The 18,363-nt window shown below is 41.0% G+C and overlaps 3 protein-coding genes across 5 annotated transcripts in view; 1 reads left to right on the top strand and 2 right to left on the bottom strand.

Moving 5' to 3' along the window:
• Window positions 1–6,956, bottom strand: part of hinfp (histone H4 transcription factor) — a 7,257-nt gene extending 301 nt beyond the window's left edge. Inside the window, exons 1-7 of the mRNA XM_010776638.1 lie at window positions 6,477–6,956; window positions 3,749–3,980; window positions 2,608–2,719; window positions 2,024–2,176; window positions 1,444–1,521; window positions 1,056–1,176; window positions 777–964 (exon numbers count right to left, since the gene is read on the bottom strand). Coding sequence (XP_010774940.1) covers window positions 777–964; window positions 1,056–1,176; window positions 1,444–1,521; window positions 2,024–2,176; window positions 2,608–2,719; window positions 3,749–3,980; window positions 6,477–6,583 — 991 coding nt within the window. The 5' untranslated portion in view covers window positions 6,584–6,956. The remainder of the gene's footprint in view (window positions 1–776; window positions 965–1,055; window positions 1,177–1,443; window positions 1,522–2,023; window positions 2,177–2,607; window positions 2,720–3,748; window positions 3,981–6,476) is intronic.
• Window positions 6,957–7,496: 540 nt separating this feature from the next.
• Window positions 7,497–12,457, bottom strand: dpagt1 (dolichyl-phosphate (UDP-N-acetylglucosamine) N-acetylglucosaminephosphotransferase 1 (GlcNAc-1-P transferase)). 2 transcript variants are annotated; one of them, XM_010776622.1, is made up of 10 exons: window positions 12,371–12,457; window positions 11,976–12,226; window positions 11,716–11,836; window positions 11,426–11,639; window positions 10,776–10,922; window positions 10,389–10,473; window positions 9,324–9,512; window positions 9,132–9,219; window positions 8,654–8,809; window positions 7,497–8,561 (listed from the first exon to the last, which is right to left on the bottom strand). In XM_010776622.1, the coding sequence occupies exons 2-10, from the start codon at window positions 12,140–12,142 to the stop codon at window positions 8,496–8,498; spliced, it is 1,233 nt and encodes a 410-aa protein (XP_010774924.1). In that variant the 5' UTR covers window positions 12,143–12,226; window positions 12,371–12,457; the 3' UTR covers window positions 7,497–8,495. The 2 variants fall into 2 exon arrangements, with proteins under 2 accessions (XP_010774924.1, XP_010774923.1); XM_010776621.1 differs by having other exon boundaries at window positions 11,976–12,405.
• Window positions 12,458–12,691: 234 nt separating this feature from the next.
• c2cd2l (c2cd2 like) overlaps window positions 12,692–18,363 on the top strand; it is a 22,449-nt gene continuing 16,777 nt past the window's right edge. For both annotated transcript variants that reach the window (XM_010776623.1, XM_010776624.1), the window contains exons 1-2: window positions 12,692–12,963; window positions 13,262–13,710. In XM_010776623.1, coding sequence (XP_010774925.1) covers window positions 13,345–13,710 — 366 coding nt within the window. In that variant the 5' untranslated portion in view covers window positions 12,692–12,963; window positions 13,262–13,344. The remainder of the gene's footprint in view (window positions 12,964–13,261; window positions 13,711–18,363) is intronic.

The raw sequence follows: 18,363 nt of genomic DNA on the forward strand, positions 1-18,363 counted from the left end.
CTCTTCTACATCAACATGTGTCCCCTCTGTGGAAAGAGACTCTGAAAGTTTCAGGAACAAAGATTACTACTCTCTTTTTGTCATGATCTGTTTCTATAAAAACCTGTCTGAAAATGAGCTGATCAGATTTTGGCCACTTTATGATGTCATAACGATGTTTGGCTTGTGTAACCATTAGCCAATCAGCAACCAAGGTAACCAAGGTCAGTAGAAGCCTTCCGAGTAAATCGTCAGAACGCCGACACCTCCTCATCACTCCACCGCTCCCATGTTTGTTTGTTTTTTTGCCATAAGTGATTCTCTCTCCGTTGGTGTGCTGGGCTAATGCTAATGCTAATGCTAATAATGCTGATGCATGATTCAGAGTTTTATGGGGCGTGGTTTGTAATTCGCCCAGCCAATCAGAAACTTTTTTCTCCCCAGGAAAGTACCACCTCTCTAGCAGGGACGGAAAATGGGGGTAAAAGTTCTCTGAACTAAGTTCTCTTTTTGGTGTGAACGCAAAATTCCAGGAACCATCAGAACTAAACAGGAAAAGTACTCCGATGGGAAAGCGCCTATTGTGTTCTTTTTAACCAAATCTCTCTCAGAGGGGCGTGGGGAGGGGCTCCTTATTTTCATCTAAAGTAACAGACAGAGAATCAGCACTTTGGAAACAGGGCTGAAACAGAGGGGATTATGGGTAATGCTGCAATGATCTGTTTGGTGTTTGGAGCCAAACACTTCAGAGACATGTTCTGTATATATCTGAGACCTATAATATATTGATGAAAAACAGTGTAATAGGGTGTATATCGCTGAGTATAAATAACGACTATTTTTCACCTCATGCTCCTTTTTGTGGTGGATCTTCATGGTGATGAAGCTTCGGGAAGTGAAGCCACAGCCGGGAACATCGCAGTGAAATGCCGGCTCGCTGCTGTGGGTGTCCAGGTGTTTGCGCAAGTCTACCAGATTCTTGCAGCTAGAAAACACAAAGTCAAAGATGGGAGTATGAAGAAAACAATCCTTTCAGTGTGTGTTTGGCTTTGAGTCGCTGCAGCTCTGTGTGATACCTGTACTCGCAGTATTCACAGCTGTACGGCCTCTCGTTACTGTGACGGAACTTTATGTGGTTGCGCAGAGCGGAGGGAGTCGGACAAGTCATGTCACACAGCGGGCATTTGTAGTGGCTCACTGTAGCGACAAGACAAAATGAAAAACAAGTGATGAGATTTAATCATCTAGAAATAGTCAATCTGGTCAAACATGTAATGCCAAGGAACCATGATGAAATGAGTTTTCAATGACTTGACACTGTTGTTATAACAAGACACCTATCCGAATAGCTTTTATTGAATGCAAGGGCATCTCTTGAAACATGAAGGCATGGTGTGTCAGATGGTTGTTAGTAGTAAGAGAGTGTGCGGTTCAAACGTGCAGATGAATAAACTCGGCACTAACCGTGGGTCCTCATGTGATCTCTCAGAAGTCTTTCTGTTGCAAAACGTTTGGAACAGTGAGAACACTGGAACCTCTGACCTGCAGAACGTAGACGAGCTCAGGATCACTTCAAGAAGACATGCTCATTTTTCAGCTTCATATTTCAGGGACTGACTTTTTCACTTACGTCAACCAACGTATCTGTTTTTTTAAATGTCCGCACATCTAGATCTTCTATGGCACACTCAGATTTATTCTTGTTATATAAACCAGACAGAAACGGTCCATAATATATTTCAATTTGTTCTGTATTGTGTCTTATTTATACCATAGCTATAGATTTTCTAAACTGCTGTTTGTAATGTAATTTATACTGCCTTACACTGTACGTAATGTAAATACTGTCAGATGTATATATTGATACTATACTTAAGATAACTATGCACTTTACTACTGTTTTGCACATCTGGCTGGATGTAAAATACATTTCGTTGTCTTAGTACTTGTACTCTGTGTAATGACACTAAAGTTGAATCTAATCTAATATTTGCATTTCGAACCTCCTTGTTATTAATCGTCTGTTCATGACTCTGGTTTTTACCTTCCATGGCACTCTGTCGTATGATGTGGTCAAAGAACTTGGTGTTGTTTGCATACATCCCCCCGCAGCCGGGACACGCCACCAGCTTCTCCTGAGTGTGGCTGCGCAGGTGCTCCCGGAGCTTAGCACGCCCTTTAGTCGTGGCTTCACAGTCTGTAAAGTGACAGGCCCAGAATTTAGAATAAACAACCCAACAATCATAGTTCACAGCAGAACGTGTCAGCAATCACAAAGGAAATGGCTTAAACCGGACATATCATGTAAAAAACTGCTATGATATAATACACTAAATATTTGCACGGGAAAAAATTACTGTCTTAATGAAACACAAGAACACCAATTTCAGGAAACTTGCAAAAAGGTTTAAGCAATACGTATTTTAGAGATGGCTATCCTTTGATTGAATGTGCTTTTGTTTCTCCTAACACATCCCCTCGGTTGTTTTGTGCATTTATTTGTTTATTTGAAATGTCAATTGTGCAAACTGTAATTGTAATATTACGTGACTTCCTATAAAGATTTCACAAACCTCTTTGACCATAAATCTATTGTTTAGTCGATATTTAAGCCATAAATCTACAAACCTTTCCATCCACATCGTATTGGAAATTCATATTCTCCTGCTGGTATTTCTATACACTGGCTGTGCATCTCCACGTGGCGATAGAACCACTCTGGGTTTTCATATGGTGGTTGCTTTAAGAAAAAGAAACAACACAAATATTAAGATTTCAAGAAGCAAGGATTAAAAATTGTACTTCACAAACACTTCAATGAAAGAAAGTATCTGACTATGTGCACATGAAAGTGAAGGCAGTGTCTAATTGCTTTGCTCCCGATATAATTTGCTCCAAATTCCCCAAACAGAAAAATGAGGTGAACGTATACAGTGTTTCCCACAGAATTTGATTCTATGTGTGGGGGCAGAAAAGTCAAAGGCCCCTTAACCTATTCGGGTGGCCCACGCATCCACCCCCCACTCAAATAAGAAAATACATGCAAGTTCATGGCTACTGTAGACAACGTTCTTGTTGTTCTGTTGCTCTGAGTGAGACACACCGGATCTGTGGGGTTTACTCTCTCAAAAATATAATTTACAATTCAGGCATTTAGCAGACACCTTATTCCAAAGCGAATTACAATGACCAATTACAGGGGCATTCTCCCTGGAGTAACCGAGGGCTGAGTGCCTTACTCAAGGGCACACTAGTAGTGGTGTTCCAGGCAGGATTTGAACTCGCAACCTTCCGATCATCAGCCCACCCCACTATCCATTAGACCAGGGGTTCCCAAAGTGGGGGTCGCGAGATGATTACAAAATAAAAATGAAAAAAAAAAAGGGATACATTTTTTTTATAATTTTTTTTTTTAAATTATTTTTAATAATAACGTTTGCATAGACATTTTCAGGGGCGGACTAGCCATCTGTATAATTTCCCCGCAACGAGGCTCTGTTTCTCAAACTTTACAAACAAATTAATTCACTAGCACCCCCCCCATAATGAATGTATGGGAAACACTGCGTATAAATGTAACTGAGGCTGACAGTGTTATTTATTCTGTTGTCGTGTCACAGATGCAGACTGCTGCAGAGAGAAGTCTTTCCTTCTGATGTCTGCTTTGCTTTCTTGCATACTAAATTGACGACTGTGTGGGAGTAGGTGGTTTAAAAACAAGATATACTGCAAGGAATCTTTCCTTCATTAACAGCAGCACCAAGCTTACCTCACATTCCTCCCAAAGACAGATGAAATTGTCTGGGATTTCAGGGATGATGTTGCAGTTCTGGAAGCCGATGGAGCAGGTGCCGATTTTTGGCCGGGTGTTAAGCACCTGCTGACCCAACTGCTTCAGTTTTGTGTGGTAACAGTGAAAGAAGAGATGTCGCCGCATCTCCTCAGGACCCTCCACAGAAACAGAGAACCAGCAATCTCTGCCAGAGGCCAGTCTCTTTCTCCTTGAAACAAGAGCAAAAAGATTGCATAGTAAGGCAACGAATCAGTCTTTTTTTTAATGTCTACCACATACATACGTCAAACTCCAGGCCCGGGGGCCAAATAGGCCATTGTGGGATTTAATTCCGGCCCGCAGGAAAAGTTTGCTAATGACATTAGCATCTGGCCCGGCCGGTAATATTTGGGCACGCACACCTTCACTCCGGGCATCCTGAGGGTCTCCTCCAGCTCAGAGGCCCTGACGCCCCAATCATTGGATGAACTGCAGCCCATGCTGAGATGCCAAGTATCTGAACTAGGCATCTCAGAGGGCAGCACACTGAGTTTAATGGATGTTTCTTCTGGCAACTTTTTCGCTGCTCCACGACAACAGGACATGTTTGGTCCATCTCTTCTGAGGGAAAATTGTTTGAAGCTTGGTTGTGGCCGTGAAATGTAATCATAAAAGAAAGAAATGCAACTGATTATTTATCGTAATGTTGTTTTCCATAGGGGCAATAATTTAAAGCTTTGTTAGTTTCCAGGTTTAATATGTGGCAATGAGTTCATTTCATAAGTTTTGCAATAAACATTGAATCCCAAGAACCAGTTCCGGCCCTCAGAATAGTACTCATTTTTTTTTATTTTGGCCCCACTGTGTCTTTGAGTTGCACGCCCCAACAATGCAACTGCAGTGAATGTGAGCTTTAAGGTTGGATATTATGTGCAGCAGTCACTCCTGTTGTCCTGACTGCAGTTACAGGGCATGATGATGAGGACTGATTGATTCTTAAGTGGGCAAATGGCTCATAATTTATGGCTCTGAATAAATATGTGAGTCATAGTTCATCAGCACATTTTTGATTTACTGAATGACTCATGACTAGATTTGATAAATATTTAATAGCTGCTTGTCATCTCAATAGGGCCTTCCATGTCATAGTCGAGCCGCCATTAATCTCCGGCAATCCATAGCAGATATTCATTAGCACAGCTGTACAAATGAGACAACTTACGCTTTTTATTGGATTCAGGGGCTTCCTTGTAAATTTTTTATCTAAATATTGTTGTAAAAATCGCATTGCAGTCCATGTGTCATCATAGCAGCGAAATACGAACGCATAAGCCCATGCAATAGCTTGCAAATAGGTTGAGCATCCCAGTGTTGTAATACCAATGGCGTATTCGATTTGAAGAGGTCAACCATAAAGCTATCGCAAAACGCCATTACAAAAAAACACACTGGACGGCTGGCACTATGGTCAAAACCCAGAGGAACTGTGAAGTCGCATGCGTAGACGTGAAACGCACTTTTTGGACCCAAACATGCTCGGCTTCTCCATTAAAAAGGCAGCTTATGTAGAATAGCCTGCCAAGCTGAGAGCACGGAATTGTGCTCACTGCTCCCATAGTTTCTATGAAGGTCACACTCAAAGATGGTTGAGAAACAAATATCGCGCGCAATCAGCCGCTAATGGCACTTTACACAGGGGTGTCTGCCTCTCGCACTTTATGTAGCTTTGCAACCTTCTCTTGCAATTTATATGTCCGTTCTGCTATATTGTATTAGCCATGTCATAAAAACATTGTGTGCAATCTTGGCTGCTTTTTGCATACCATGTATCATTGAGCAGCAGAAAACCACATGTGCCGGCTTGAAGCCAGGAAGAGAAGGGGAGAAGAGAAAGGAGGGCACACAGTAGGTACACAGGAGGTGCAGTCAACATGTGTGTCCGAGCGGAACAATACCCCCAACCTGTAGTTCCATGAGTGAATTATGATAAACAGTGGTCACTACAATATCCATTTTCTTAGTGTGTTAGCATGCTAATGGATAACTGTTGCTGGTTTATAGAGCATTGAATGGTTTAGGCCCAAAATACATCTGATCTTCTTCTAAATTATGAACCATCCAGAGTTCTCAGGTCTTCTGGGACGGGTCTGCTTTCTGTCCCCAGAGTCAGAACTAACAGCAGCGTTCAGTTATTATGCTCCAAATATCTGGAACAAACTACCAGAAACCTGCAGGTCCGTTGCTACTCTGACTACTTTTAAATCCAGCCTGAAGACTCTTTGAACTATTACTGTAACTTGTATTTTATATATTAGCTTGTTTTTTGTTTATCCTTGCTTTTTACTGACTGTTTTTAAATGCCATTTTATAATGTGTTTCCACTGCCCTATTTCTTACGGCTCTTGATGTCTCTCATTTTTGTGAAGCACTTTGAATTGCCTTGTGTTGAAAGTTTATAAATAAACTTGCATTGCCTTCCTTCTTATTAAAGAACAGCCACATTTTCAGAAAAATATTCATAAAAAGTAAAACAAAACCCTACACACCTATGAGAAGAAGTGAGTCATATTGGTAAAGTGTAAATACAGTCTGTGTAGTCAATATTTATTATCGATGTATCACAATTAAAGAGCCAGTTTAGTATGCATTATTTCCAAATAGCTTGCTACAGCTCTGAATAAACAATATAGATATACTTTAAACAATAATACTAAAACCTACTCACCTTCTATTTTCTCTTCTTGCTGCTCCTCGTCCAGAGCACTCAGGTGACTCTCCGCGTGCCTGCAGAAGTTGTCCATCCGACTGAAGGACTCCTGGCACGAACTCCATTCACAATCCACCTTCAGCGGTTTCTTCAGAATCCGTTTGCTTGGTGCCATCTCTCTGGGTCATAAATACGTATAATGTGTCATGTGTTAACTTTTATCCGACTAAAGCTATAACACTGGACCATAACCTGGAGCTAGCTAGTCCTGTGTGTTGGTTGGCAAGTTGTGTTTATAGACTCTAAACATGTACAAGCTCTCCGTACGTTACACCTTTACAAATAACATTCTGGAAAATAAGAAGAAAACACTGAGACTGTCAAAAATGTTAACAGAATAGGTCTTTCAACACAACAACGTACTGTTAAAAAGCACAGACGTGATGAAACATTGAATTGTTTTGGCCAGCCGAAAAAAAACGGAGTGTGCAGCGCAAATGTTTCCCCAGAAACAACGCATTCTTCAACAGTTCTGACCTGTCGTAATATGTTCTGCCCATAGACAACAGAACACTAAGAGCTTCATACAAATCCTTTGCGATTTGATGTACGTCAGAGAAATATTAAAATATAAGATATTGTAAGTTACTGAGTTACTGTTTTTTAGATACTGAGGTGTTTCTTTTAGGAAGCTTCTGAATTTCTAAAGCCAATACTGACGTGAAATATATTTGTCAAGTCTTTCAGGTATATATTTAAAGACACATAATCTCAACATTTTTGAGAATGACCCCTGCCTGTACATTTAGCATTAAAGAACTGTAAACAATATGTTGACTTCATCTTTATAATTTCTGGACTGTTTTTTAACTTGTTGGCCAATTTATACAATAATAATATCTCTGAAAATGTTTAATTATGACGTTTGATAGTTGATACATATCCTGATAATACAGTTGTCAATGCATGCCTTTTATTTGTATACATTGTCATATTGCTGTTGCTATCTCTTAAGAAACGTAATACTTTTTAAACGACTGCAAATAATGACCCAAAACCTCTTTATTTCAAATGTCTCAATTTGAGGCTTCCATTTCAACAGTAAACAGTTTCTCACTTGTAGATACATTCCTTAGAAAGATAATCCAGTGCGAGTTTACTTCACATTGATTTATGCTGAACGCTTAGGGGAAAAATGCATATCAGTCATAAAAATACAGCTTTGTATCCAATAATACCAACAAAGTTATAAACAATCAATTCTTCTTTTTCTCATCAGGGCACCATTCACCTTCTATCGAACTTAAGTAACGTTTTATGAACAATCGAGACATCTCACTTTTAATATCCTCTCTATGAACATGTATTCACCTTACTTGCTGTTTTCACGCTGATACAAGTATTTGTACCTCTTCACAATGACATTGTGTGTGCGTTTGTTTAGAGGTAAAAATAACAAACAAACAAAAATCATATATTAACTTATTCATTCATATTATGTATGGATTGAGTCATGGGAAATGAAGAGAACGAGTTCATTTAACCATAGCCATTTTTGCTTTAACAGCAGATTCGAGCAATAGAGCACCGCGTGAATATTTTCCGTATACCATACCCTCCTTATATCTGTTTTCAAATAGTAGCAATTTAGAAGCAGCCATCAGTTTATGTTGGCTGCTCTGATTACTGAGCATCATGCCCACCTTCTGTACTTTCCTCTAAAAAAACAGTACAAAAATATACCTTCATTAATCACTCATACCCATTTACTTCTTCCTGCTTGTATTCACTGACATTTAGGAGAACACTGCTGTTGACCCCTTGCAGTTGATGCTGTATGTGATACTGTTCTGTCAATTGAAATATATATTTGAACCTTGCCCTTTGTCTTTACTGCAGGTAAAGTCTTAGGCGGAAAGTAACAGTGAGGTAATGGAAACTATCAAAAGGCAGATGAAACACAAGCCTGTGAAATAGATCCATAGAACAATATCATTTTCTCCGTCAGCGTTCGCTCCTCCTTTCCCAGAAGGCTGTCTAGACATCGTAGAAGAGACGCACCAGATGGTAACGGATCCCAAAAGCCACTGCGCTGCCCATCACCTGGGAGAGGAACAGAAAGGATCATCCGGTGTGACAGTCACATCGTAACACTATTCCCTTGTCATTTCAAAACAGCAGGAGCTTTGTTGTACCTGCATGACGAGCATGATGACTGTGAGGTTTCTCTCATGGATAGGACCGAGACATTTCAGAACCAGATTTATTAATGTCATGTTGTTGCACTCAATAAATTCATCATCTCCCTTCTGGCCTCGTCGCACCTCTAGCAGCTTTAATAACTCTGCTACCTGTAGAGGATAATATTGTTAGAAATGAATACACACAGCAGAAAGCCTGCCTCACATGTGATTACCCACCTAGTAAAACTCAATACATGCACTTTTTATTTTTACTGTTACCTGCTATAAGATCTATGAATTGCTGCCCACATGTTGAAATTATTTTATGCTGCTAAAATGGTACTCCAGGTTTAATCAGGTCAAGTAATGTGTGCTAAACAGAGTATGAACAATTAGTGAATTAAATGATTATTTCTCCATTTATTATTTTTCTCTTGACAAAATGTTCAAGCTATTTTTAAACTAGAGAATCATAGAACAAGAGCCTTACCTTCAGAATGAGGTGTCCTAACTTAGAGAGGTCTTTTCTTTTAAATTTAGAGTAGCTCATCTCCAGTTTGCCTGTGTCTGGATTCAGCCTGTCATTGGGAGAAACAAAGGAACAAAAAGGCAGACAATGATGGTACATAATCAGCATGTATAAGAAATGTTAAAAACCCATTTTAAGTTCATGCATGGTTACCTGGGGAGCCGGTGTCTGGGACAGGGAATGACGTGAAAAAGCTGAGGCAAGGAGTAGACAAAGTTCACCACTTGAGGAAGGAAGAACAGCAGCATTGTTTTGCTGAAGTGTCCCAGGATGCCGACTACAGCGAAGGTCATCCCAGCAAAGTAGCAGAAAGTGTCTCCAACAAACACAGATGAAGGGTACCTGGGACCAAAAAAGGTTGCAAGTTGAGATAATATAGAGGCACATCACTTTGAAGTACACATCAATATAGATGTAGATATAGTTCACATATATATATATATAGATATAACAGTTTTTATACCCCCGGATATAGAGTGCCACAGTGACGCGTCCTAAAACCCGGAAGTAAGTTAGCATTTTTACCACTTCCAGTTCCTTCGACAAAAAAGCAATGCAATTTCCCCATAGGGTTTTGAAAAATGTCTGGAAATAAGGTCTGTGGTTGAGACACATTGAAGAGACGGATCACGTTTTGTTCTACAACATTAAATACATCAGCAGTGACCCCACTGGTAATTTTTGAAGAGTTTGAAAAACGTCTATAAAAACGATGGTTGTTACCATGTGGCTGAATAGGACTACAGAAGTTGTCGAGGCCGTTTTACGTCATTACGCCGAACACGTAAACACTGCCGCTAAGTTTGTTTTCCCCTGTGTTCTGCTTGAAAGCAAGTAGCTGCATCCTGCAAAATGTTAAAACAAACGCTTCAACTTGTACCATTTAGAATCTTTATGTTTGAATATGGATCTTAAGTTGGCGTGACGTTGAAGCAGCGACCATGCTGTAGTTCGTTTATAGCATAACGTTAGCATTTTGCTTCTGGCGACTAGATTTATGATTAGAAAATTATAAAAGTAGGGTAGACATGTGGAGATTATCCGGCTGAACAAAACGTGATCCGTCTCTTAAGTGTGTCTCAACCACAGACCTTATTTCCAGCTATTTTCCAAAATCCTGTGGAGAAATTGCATTGCGTTTTTGTCGAAGGAACCGGAAAGAGTTTACTTCCGGGTTTTAGGACGCGTCACTGCGGCACTCTATTAGGTTTAACTTACCAGTTGTGGTAAAAAAGTGCTAATGTGGTGAAGAAGAATGGTAACATGAAGTAGAGGGAGAAAACATGGTCATCACGGTAATCTCCTGAGAAATAAGATTAGACAACAAACTGATAGTTAGAATAAACATTTCAGCATTTTGAATGTAAAAAGGATTTTTGTGCAACAGGAAGGACTATAAAACATTCATAAATGATCACTTTCAATTTGAAAAGGGTGACAAATGATTGCGGTGTGATACGAAAACTCCCCTCTTATTATTCCTTAACTGTATTTAATTATTCAAGGAATGTCAAGTTTGATCAATCAATTTGTACAATACACTCATGACATCCAGAGGGTATGATCTGTGATGCCCGTGATGAGAGAGAGTGAACAGCCACACACCGCTGAGCTCCAACAGGTTGAAGACGATGATGGAGCCGGAGATGAAGAGGGCTTGACCCGACTCGATGCCGTTGATGCCTGCTAGGATGTTGATGGCATTTGTGCAGAACACAGCAAGCATCCCCATGTATACGTAGTAGAGAATACCTGCAGAGGAAACATACATTAAACGAGTAAATATGAAAATTACAGCCGAGACTAAGATCTTGTGACGATAAAATAATGTTCACAAGCAGATAATGCTCTTCTCTCAACTGTAACTAATTGACGCTAAGCCAATGGGGAGGGGCTATGTGTTTATCAGGGACTGTGTTGGCCCTGGACTGCCATTCTGATAATCTTGCAGCGAAGGCAACAGCTCTTGGATTTTGTGTACTGAATATTTAATTGAAAGAAAACCTCATTTTGATTAAGTTTATTTAATTTATTCTATTTCAATATTCTGGTCAAACAGTATATATTTTTTTGTCTTTGTAAATCAAACTTTTTGAGCTTTATTTAACCGGCTACGCCTATGTTTACGGACGGACAAAGAGAACCCCTTCGCATCCTGCTTGAGGGATTATTCATCTCATCTGGCCTGGGAACATCTTGAGACCTTTTGGGAGCTGTACGATGTGAAAGGTGTATAAAACAACCGCATGACTCACCCAAATCCAAGTGCAGCCCAAGCAGGGCTCTGAAAGGCTTGGGCACCACGATGACTGTGTTGCCGAAGTTGGTAAAATAGACCATGAGCAGCGGCAGGGAAGCCAGGGTGGGAAGCAGGAGTTTGTGTCTCCATCGCAGGTTCAGCACGTCGTCAGCAAAGCCCAGGAAGATCATGCAGCAGATGGCCAGAAGTGCGCCTATCAGCTGTACTAACTGAGCAAAAACAAACAGCAGTTGAGTTTTAGATTTGATAAAAACACACAGGTTTGTTACGCATAGATAGACCCACCTCATCATGTGGGAAGCCCATGCACTTCTCTCCTACAAAGCAGCTAAGGAAAGGCACTGGGATGAAGCAGAAGAGGATGATGAGGAAGACAGTCCCACTGATCACTCCTTGGGACTCTGGGCTGCAGCACCAGGAAGAGAAACAAGAGGAGAGTTAGTGAAGGAATAACAATCACATGTGACTTCCAAGCAAGAAGTAGCATATCCAACTTAAAACTTTATAAGGATATGTAATCATAGGTTAGATAAGATATGACTCACACTTCCTTTTTGGACGTTTTGTTTAGGTCCATTCCGTACAACCTGGCTGAGATGAAATGGTCTTTGAAAGCAGGAATGAGTTTCAGTGTTGCCAGACACCCGAGCATAGACAGGAAGCAGTTGATCACCAGCGGCAGGACGGGAACAGGTGACATGTTTGCAGCCATTTCGGTGGTCCTTTTCTGACAGATCAAATCACGTTTCAAGCTAATCTGACGAGGCGATCGATCAACGAGCTTTGGTTGTCCTCACTGAGGTAAACACATGTCATATCGTTATTTCAAAGCAAAAATACAGCTCCGTGCTTCCGGTGTCACGGAGAAATAAACCAACAAGTTACAATGGTGATCCATACCATCTTTTATTACATGTTATTGATGCTAATATCTACTCACTGCCTGGTTGTCTAAACTCCACGTCCTATAAGCAACCGGAGGAGGTACTTTCGCTCTATCTTTTCAAAATAAAAGTTTATATCGTGTAATAATAATTCAGAACCTTTATTATTTTGTTTTTAAAGCGGATATTTTAAAAAAAAACGGCCAAGTGACGAAATAACAGTGAACCCCGTGTTGTTGCCTGCTTCGCGTTTGCCAGACTGAACTAATTAATGTTTCATGCTTTCATTTTGAAAGCTCCACCTTTCACATCCGTTTTACCGATGCGTTCCTCTGCAGCGCCACCTGTGGGGCTCCACTGCTCTTTCTTTATCAAACCATCATTGTGGAGAGGCGACAGAGATAGCAGGGTACGAACAGCGGAGAGCCTAAACCCTCCGGACTCTGTCGGTTCTTACAGAGGACAGGAGGCTTCATTTTGAATCTATTAATGACCGCAGGGAGACCTCAGTCAAAACGTCGCTTCAGATTTGGAGATGGGACAAACACATTTGCTGTTGGCAGGTCATCGCCATGAAACCAGCTTCATGTTACCAATGCATCGCGTTCGTTACCCTGCAGCCTGCAGCACGGACTGTTCAAGTTAAACGGTAGGTTGTTATGAAGCTACAATTTATAATCTGTTGTTATATTTTCCGAATGAACCTGCTGCTACATCGTCCTCTTAGATAATGCACAATTAATCCTTATCTACGTAACGTTAACGCAGGTTCAAGGGCTTTTTGCTTCATATGCATGGTGTGTTGTATGGGATATAAAACCAAGCATATTAAAGTCAAAGTGGTCATAGCCTCCGTGTCTGTGCATCCCCTTTGCATTTTGGGTTATACATTGTTATTACACATTGAATCAAGATGACTGACTGATGTATTTTGCCTCTACTCACAGGGTTCTTCAGCGGATCTGCTCTGATTGACAGTCCTGATATTTCCATCTGGACCTGGTGGTATGAGAGGCTCCAGGAGACGGTGATGGAGCTCCAGGAGTTGGGCTGGCTGTGTCTGGTAGGTCTCTTCCTAACCTCCCTACTCATTGTGCTGGGATGGCTGCTCCAGTACTTGCTGACCGTGCTGCGTCTGTGGGGATCCAGGAAGACAGCCAAGCAGGACAGGAGAGATATAGCCTGGCAGCAGCTCTCCATCACACAGCCCCAGCAGAGCCTGGCTGGAGGAGCGTGGGGCTTCCTGCTGAAGCTCCGCTCGGGCCGGGGTGCAGGGGCTTCATCTGAGGCAGGGGTGAAAGGCCTGTTGACCTCTCTGTTCTCCTTCAAGTCCTTCAGAGAGCACTGGCAGAGGACCTGGGTCAAAGCTCTGAATGAGCAAGCATGCAGGCATGGGGTGAGTTGTTAATTTCAGATATTGTTACCACGGCTATCACAAGATTTCTGAGGAAAATACTTGATATCTAGGGCTACCAGCTTTAGTCGATAAGTCGACACAGATTTTTGTCGTCCATCATTGATTTTTTTCCTGCTAAATTTCTGATGTTAAAGAATATTATGAGCACATCTCATCTGATAAGATAACCAAAATCCAAAATGTATGCTAGTCGACTTAACATTTCTTAAGAAGAGGACAGACCTATATAAATATTGGGCTGTTCATTTATGCTTTAACAAAGTTACACAATGACATTTGTATTATTAATCCTCAGAAATGTGGATAAAAAGCCTCAGTGGCATATAACAGAAGAGATAAAACAGTCTTGATGTACAGAAAGAAGCCAGAAAAAACTTATGAACAAAATGTACCACTTCTAGGATATCTATGCTCATGTCCCAATACTGACTTAATATTAATACATGTCCCAGCCATGAATGAGAGGAAGTGTAGCACTTATCATACTGCATAGGAGAGATGAATAAACATGATGTCAGTGTGTAGAGGAGCACGCCTAAGGTTACTCCGCTGAGCCGAGGCATTAATAGTCAAGCAAGAGCTGATACAGTTGGTGTGCCCTTGTGCGCTGGAAGTGTGTGTAGGCAGCGAGGTGGAGGTGTGGGAGTTGGAGTGTCTAATCCGTAAGAGGATGGGGGGCAGAGCGTTGCGTAACAGCTCTGAATCAATGCACATAAGAGAGGAGAGGCAAGACCAGTCAGCGTAGTCACAGTACGAACACCCACGGCTGATAAAAATAGTTTGATACCCCGGCCTGTGATGGGGGAAATGGATGCTTTCGATCTAAGTCTATGAAGAACAGTTGTCTCTCACCTCCCCCTGCAGCTCATAGATTGTATTAAAACTGCAAGAGGTAGCTGCTTCGACCAAGAATGTGGGATTCAGTCTGCTGAGAGTGCAGACGGTCGGTTGTCTGGCACGTGTTGGAGGATTAGAGTACGTTTCTAAAAGGTCTTTCTCCTTTTAAATAGCTCCTTTTGATCTGTGTGAATCAAAGTCTTCCACACGGTTAGATGTTAGCTATGAGCACTGCTGGAAGAGGAGGAGGGTCCTCTGCACCCCCCACTCAGAAACCGTGTGTGTGTGTTGCATGAGAGATGAGTTGGCGGTGAATTGAAATGGGTCAGTTCAATCCACAAAGCAACCATGCACAACAAACGGCACTTGATTCTGATTCAAAAGGATCAGCCTCGCCTCAGATGTTCCAGAGAACTCTTTGGAGACAGAACTATTTGGTGATGGTGCAAGTTTTACATATTGGTTTGATAAAAAAACAAAGAAGGAGACGATTCAATAAATAAGCCAGTACTTGTTCAGCACATTTCTTAAATGTATTGTTTTTTAGATACCCTGCTAACAAATATTGAACAGCATTTTGCATACATTTGCAATTTTTATATTGGTTATATATGTCGTAGGATTCTGACTGTATGACCTAGCTCGGTAATAAACTTGATCTTTATGTAGTGCCATCCAACCAAATTATAACATCTTCCTCCCTTTCCAAGCATGTGAGGAACTGTAGGTGGCCTTCCACTTGTGTCTATACCTATAGACACAAGTGAAAGGCCACCTATAATGCCAGTGTTTAGTTTGTCCTTACTGAGCTACTGTAGAAAAATGGCAGTGCGACATGGAATAATTTGTGGTAGAGGACCTGCTCCCTACGTTGAAATAAAAAGCTAATTCTGAACTACAACAGTTGTTAGTTTGAGAATATTACAAATGTAAATGGCCATCTCTGCTAAATGCTAATAGATCCCAGTGTTTCCCATACATTGATTTGTTTGTGACGGGACGCCACAATTAAATATCGTCCGCCACAAATCGATCTCATAAATAAGATGCAGTGCCCTCGAAACACTGTATCCCCCCAAATCTTACATATTGGTCCCTTCAAGGAATACTGTCGAGTCTTTATGCTAAGCTACGCCAACTGTAGTTAGATTCTAAATTAAGAGAGTGATATTGATCGTAACATTTAAAGCCAAAATTATACTCTCCGCATCTGTGAGTACACAAGGGTCCCTGTGACGTCGGTGACCACAGCTGTCGACTGAGTACATCAGTCCCTTTAGTCGGTGCAACACGATGCACATTTCCAAAAAATGAAAAAGGATGCCTTTAAAGTCTGACAGTGTTTGTGTTGTTTAGGATATCCATTTAGTATAGAGAGAAAAGTCCTTCAAAGCCAGTCTGTCCTGTGTAATTTATCGTACAAACTGCTTTAGTTAGAGCGTAAACATGTTTGTGATTCTTTGTGTGAATCCTTATGGTCTTATGTTATATCATGTCTTTTGGTATTCAGTATTAAGTTAGCTGTATTTTTTTTCTCCCAGTGTTATCCATTTTTGAGCTTGTAATAAACAGGTCAGTGTAGGGCTGCTCGATTATGGCAAAAATCATAATCTCGATTATTTCGGTCAATAATTGATATCACGATTATTAAAAACGATTTTCGATTACGTTGTTTTCGTAATCGTTGCAAGCCATAATCATAATTGCGATTAAAATACGATTCATTGAGCAGCCTAGGTCAGTAGGCTGATCGGTGTAATTCTTCTGTAACTGCTTCTCTTTCATATATGGCGGTAAATTGGAGCGTCTCCCAGCTTAGTTTTCTTTCTAATTAGTTGATCTATTCCTCTCAGTTACCAAGAAACTGCACAACATTGGAGTGAACCTCGGGTGAACTGTGAACTTGAGGCTTAGTGTAAAGGAGATATAAATAGAAATCACTATGCAACCTAGCTGTATTTGCCCTTTGCACAGCTACTCTGTTTGTGGTGGAATTAGCAACAAACACATGAGGAAGGCTTAGAAAGGGTTTTAAAAAAGAAAGTTGCTATGGAGATTTATTGCACGGAATATAACCTTCATGCTTCTTCTGCTCTTCTATGACCTTTAGGCTTATGAACGCAGGGCTTTTGCACAACAATGATAAAATATACAATGTTTTTTTAAGATAAATCTCCAGACTGAGTAAATGCGTCAGTGGTGGAGGAGCCAAGCGGTCCACGCCTGTCTGTCCATGTGTTGTTTAGTTTGTGAACTGACGGTGTGAGCCAAAACTTCCAGAGTTTACTCATCACAATACAAAATGGTTTCATGCAATCTGTTATTGTTAATGTGTTTTGGGGCGTATGCAAATCACAAACGCGTTTTTTAAGTGAAGCTTTGAACGAGATACGAATATAAGAAACATGTCTTGCTGTATTTATAACAGCTTCCTCCAGTAGTCAGTCTAATGGCGCATTTCCACCGCAGGCCTCGCTCGGTGTGGTTAGGCCTTCTTAGGCCCGGCTCACTTTAATGCTGCGCTTCCATTACAGTTTAGGAGCGTGGGCAGTAACTATAGTAACGCAGTGTAGGCGGAGCCTTGACATCATCTTCAATGAGCACCCGTGAGCACCCCAGAAAAAACAACATCAGCCGTTAGCTGTTTGCACTCAAGCTCCTCATATCTGTTCAGAAACTAGACACAAGTTAAACAAGTACAGACGACTGACTGTCTGTGTCATGGCGAGTACAGTCGCTGGTTTATTTATGTCTGTATAGGCCGTTGATGTGAGTGTGGACGGTCCTATATTGCGTTAGCTTAGCCGATCTCCACTTAGACAACAAATCAAATCAAGTTTTATTTATATAGCACATTTTTAAACGATTTTTGGTCGAGCCAAAGTGCTGCTACATATAATAAAAAATAACCTCCAGTAAAGATACTTTACAGCAAATACAACAGCACAGTTTGTACAGAATATCAGTATGAGAAAACGACACCCTCTGTCCTTAGACCCTCACATCGTACAATGAAAAACCTCCGGAGAAAAACCCACAGTTTAAAGGGGAAAATGGGAGAAACCTCAGTGTGAACTTTGTATTATATTACAGTCTCTCCCATCCCGGTATGCTCATGCGTTCTTGGTTTAATATAAATCGGCATCGTCTGCTAAATGCTACGTGTTTTTTGCTATATTGTACTGTTTACCTTGCCCTTTTGAGGTTTTCGTATTATAGCCGAAGAAATTTGATGGTATACAATTAGAATGAATATTTTCGAAGTTTAGTTTTGGATCAACTTTCCTATTCCTTTCTACAGAGAGGTTAGTGACGGGGTTACCGGAAATTACCACACAAAGGTGACGTACGCTCCCCGGGGCAAGAAAACCACCGCGAAGGTGAAACCCGGCGATCAAACCGGGCCCCGGATGAAAAAGTGGAAAAAAAGGACCGCGGCTGATTTAGTCACCAATAGCTCCGTTTGTTTGTTTCCCCCGACTCAGCCTTTGCGATTTGATCTCTCTTCTTAGGTATTAATTTTTAAATTAACATTATGTGCAAAGTTTTTACATTGTTGTATGGACTATGGGCCAAATCATTTTTGGTACTTTAATTAGGAAACTGTTCAGACTGGTCTGTTGCCGTCCGCTTTTTGGAAAATTTTACGCACTACGAAGCATAATATAAGCTGGTGTACGTAAAGCGCTTTGTAAACCAAGTGGGATGACGACATTTTACAGTAATAGAGAAGCTAAATGTCGTGCCGTAGATAACCGTGCAGGACAGGCAAGGGACCCTCTCCCTAGGGAGAGA

Source organism: Notothenia coriiceps, unplaced genomic scaffold (genome assembly GCF_000735185.1).
Source record: "Notothenia coriiceps isolate Sejong01 unplaced genomic scaffold, NC01 NC01_scaffold00017075, whole genome shotgun sequence".
NCBI classification, from domain to species: domain Eukaryota; kingdom Metazoa; phylum Chordata; class Actinopteri; order Perciformes; family Nototheniidae; genus Notothenia; species Notothenia coriiceps.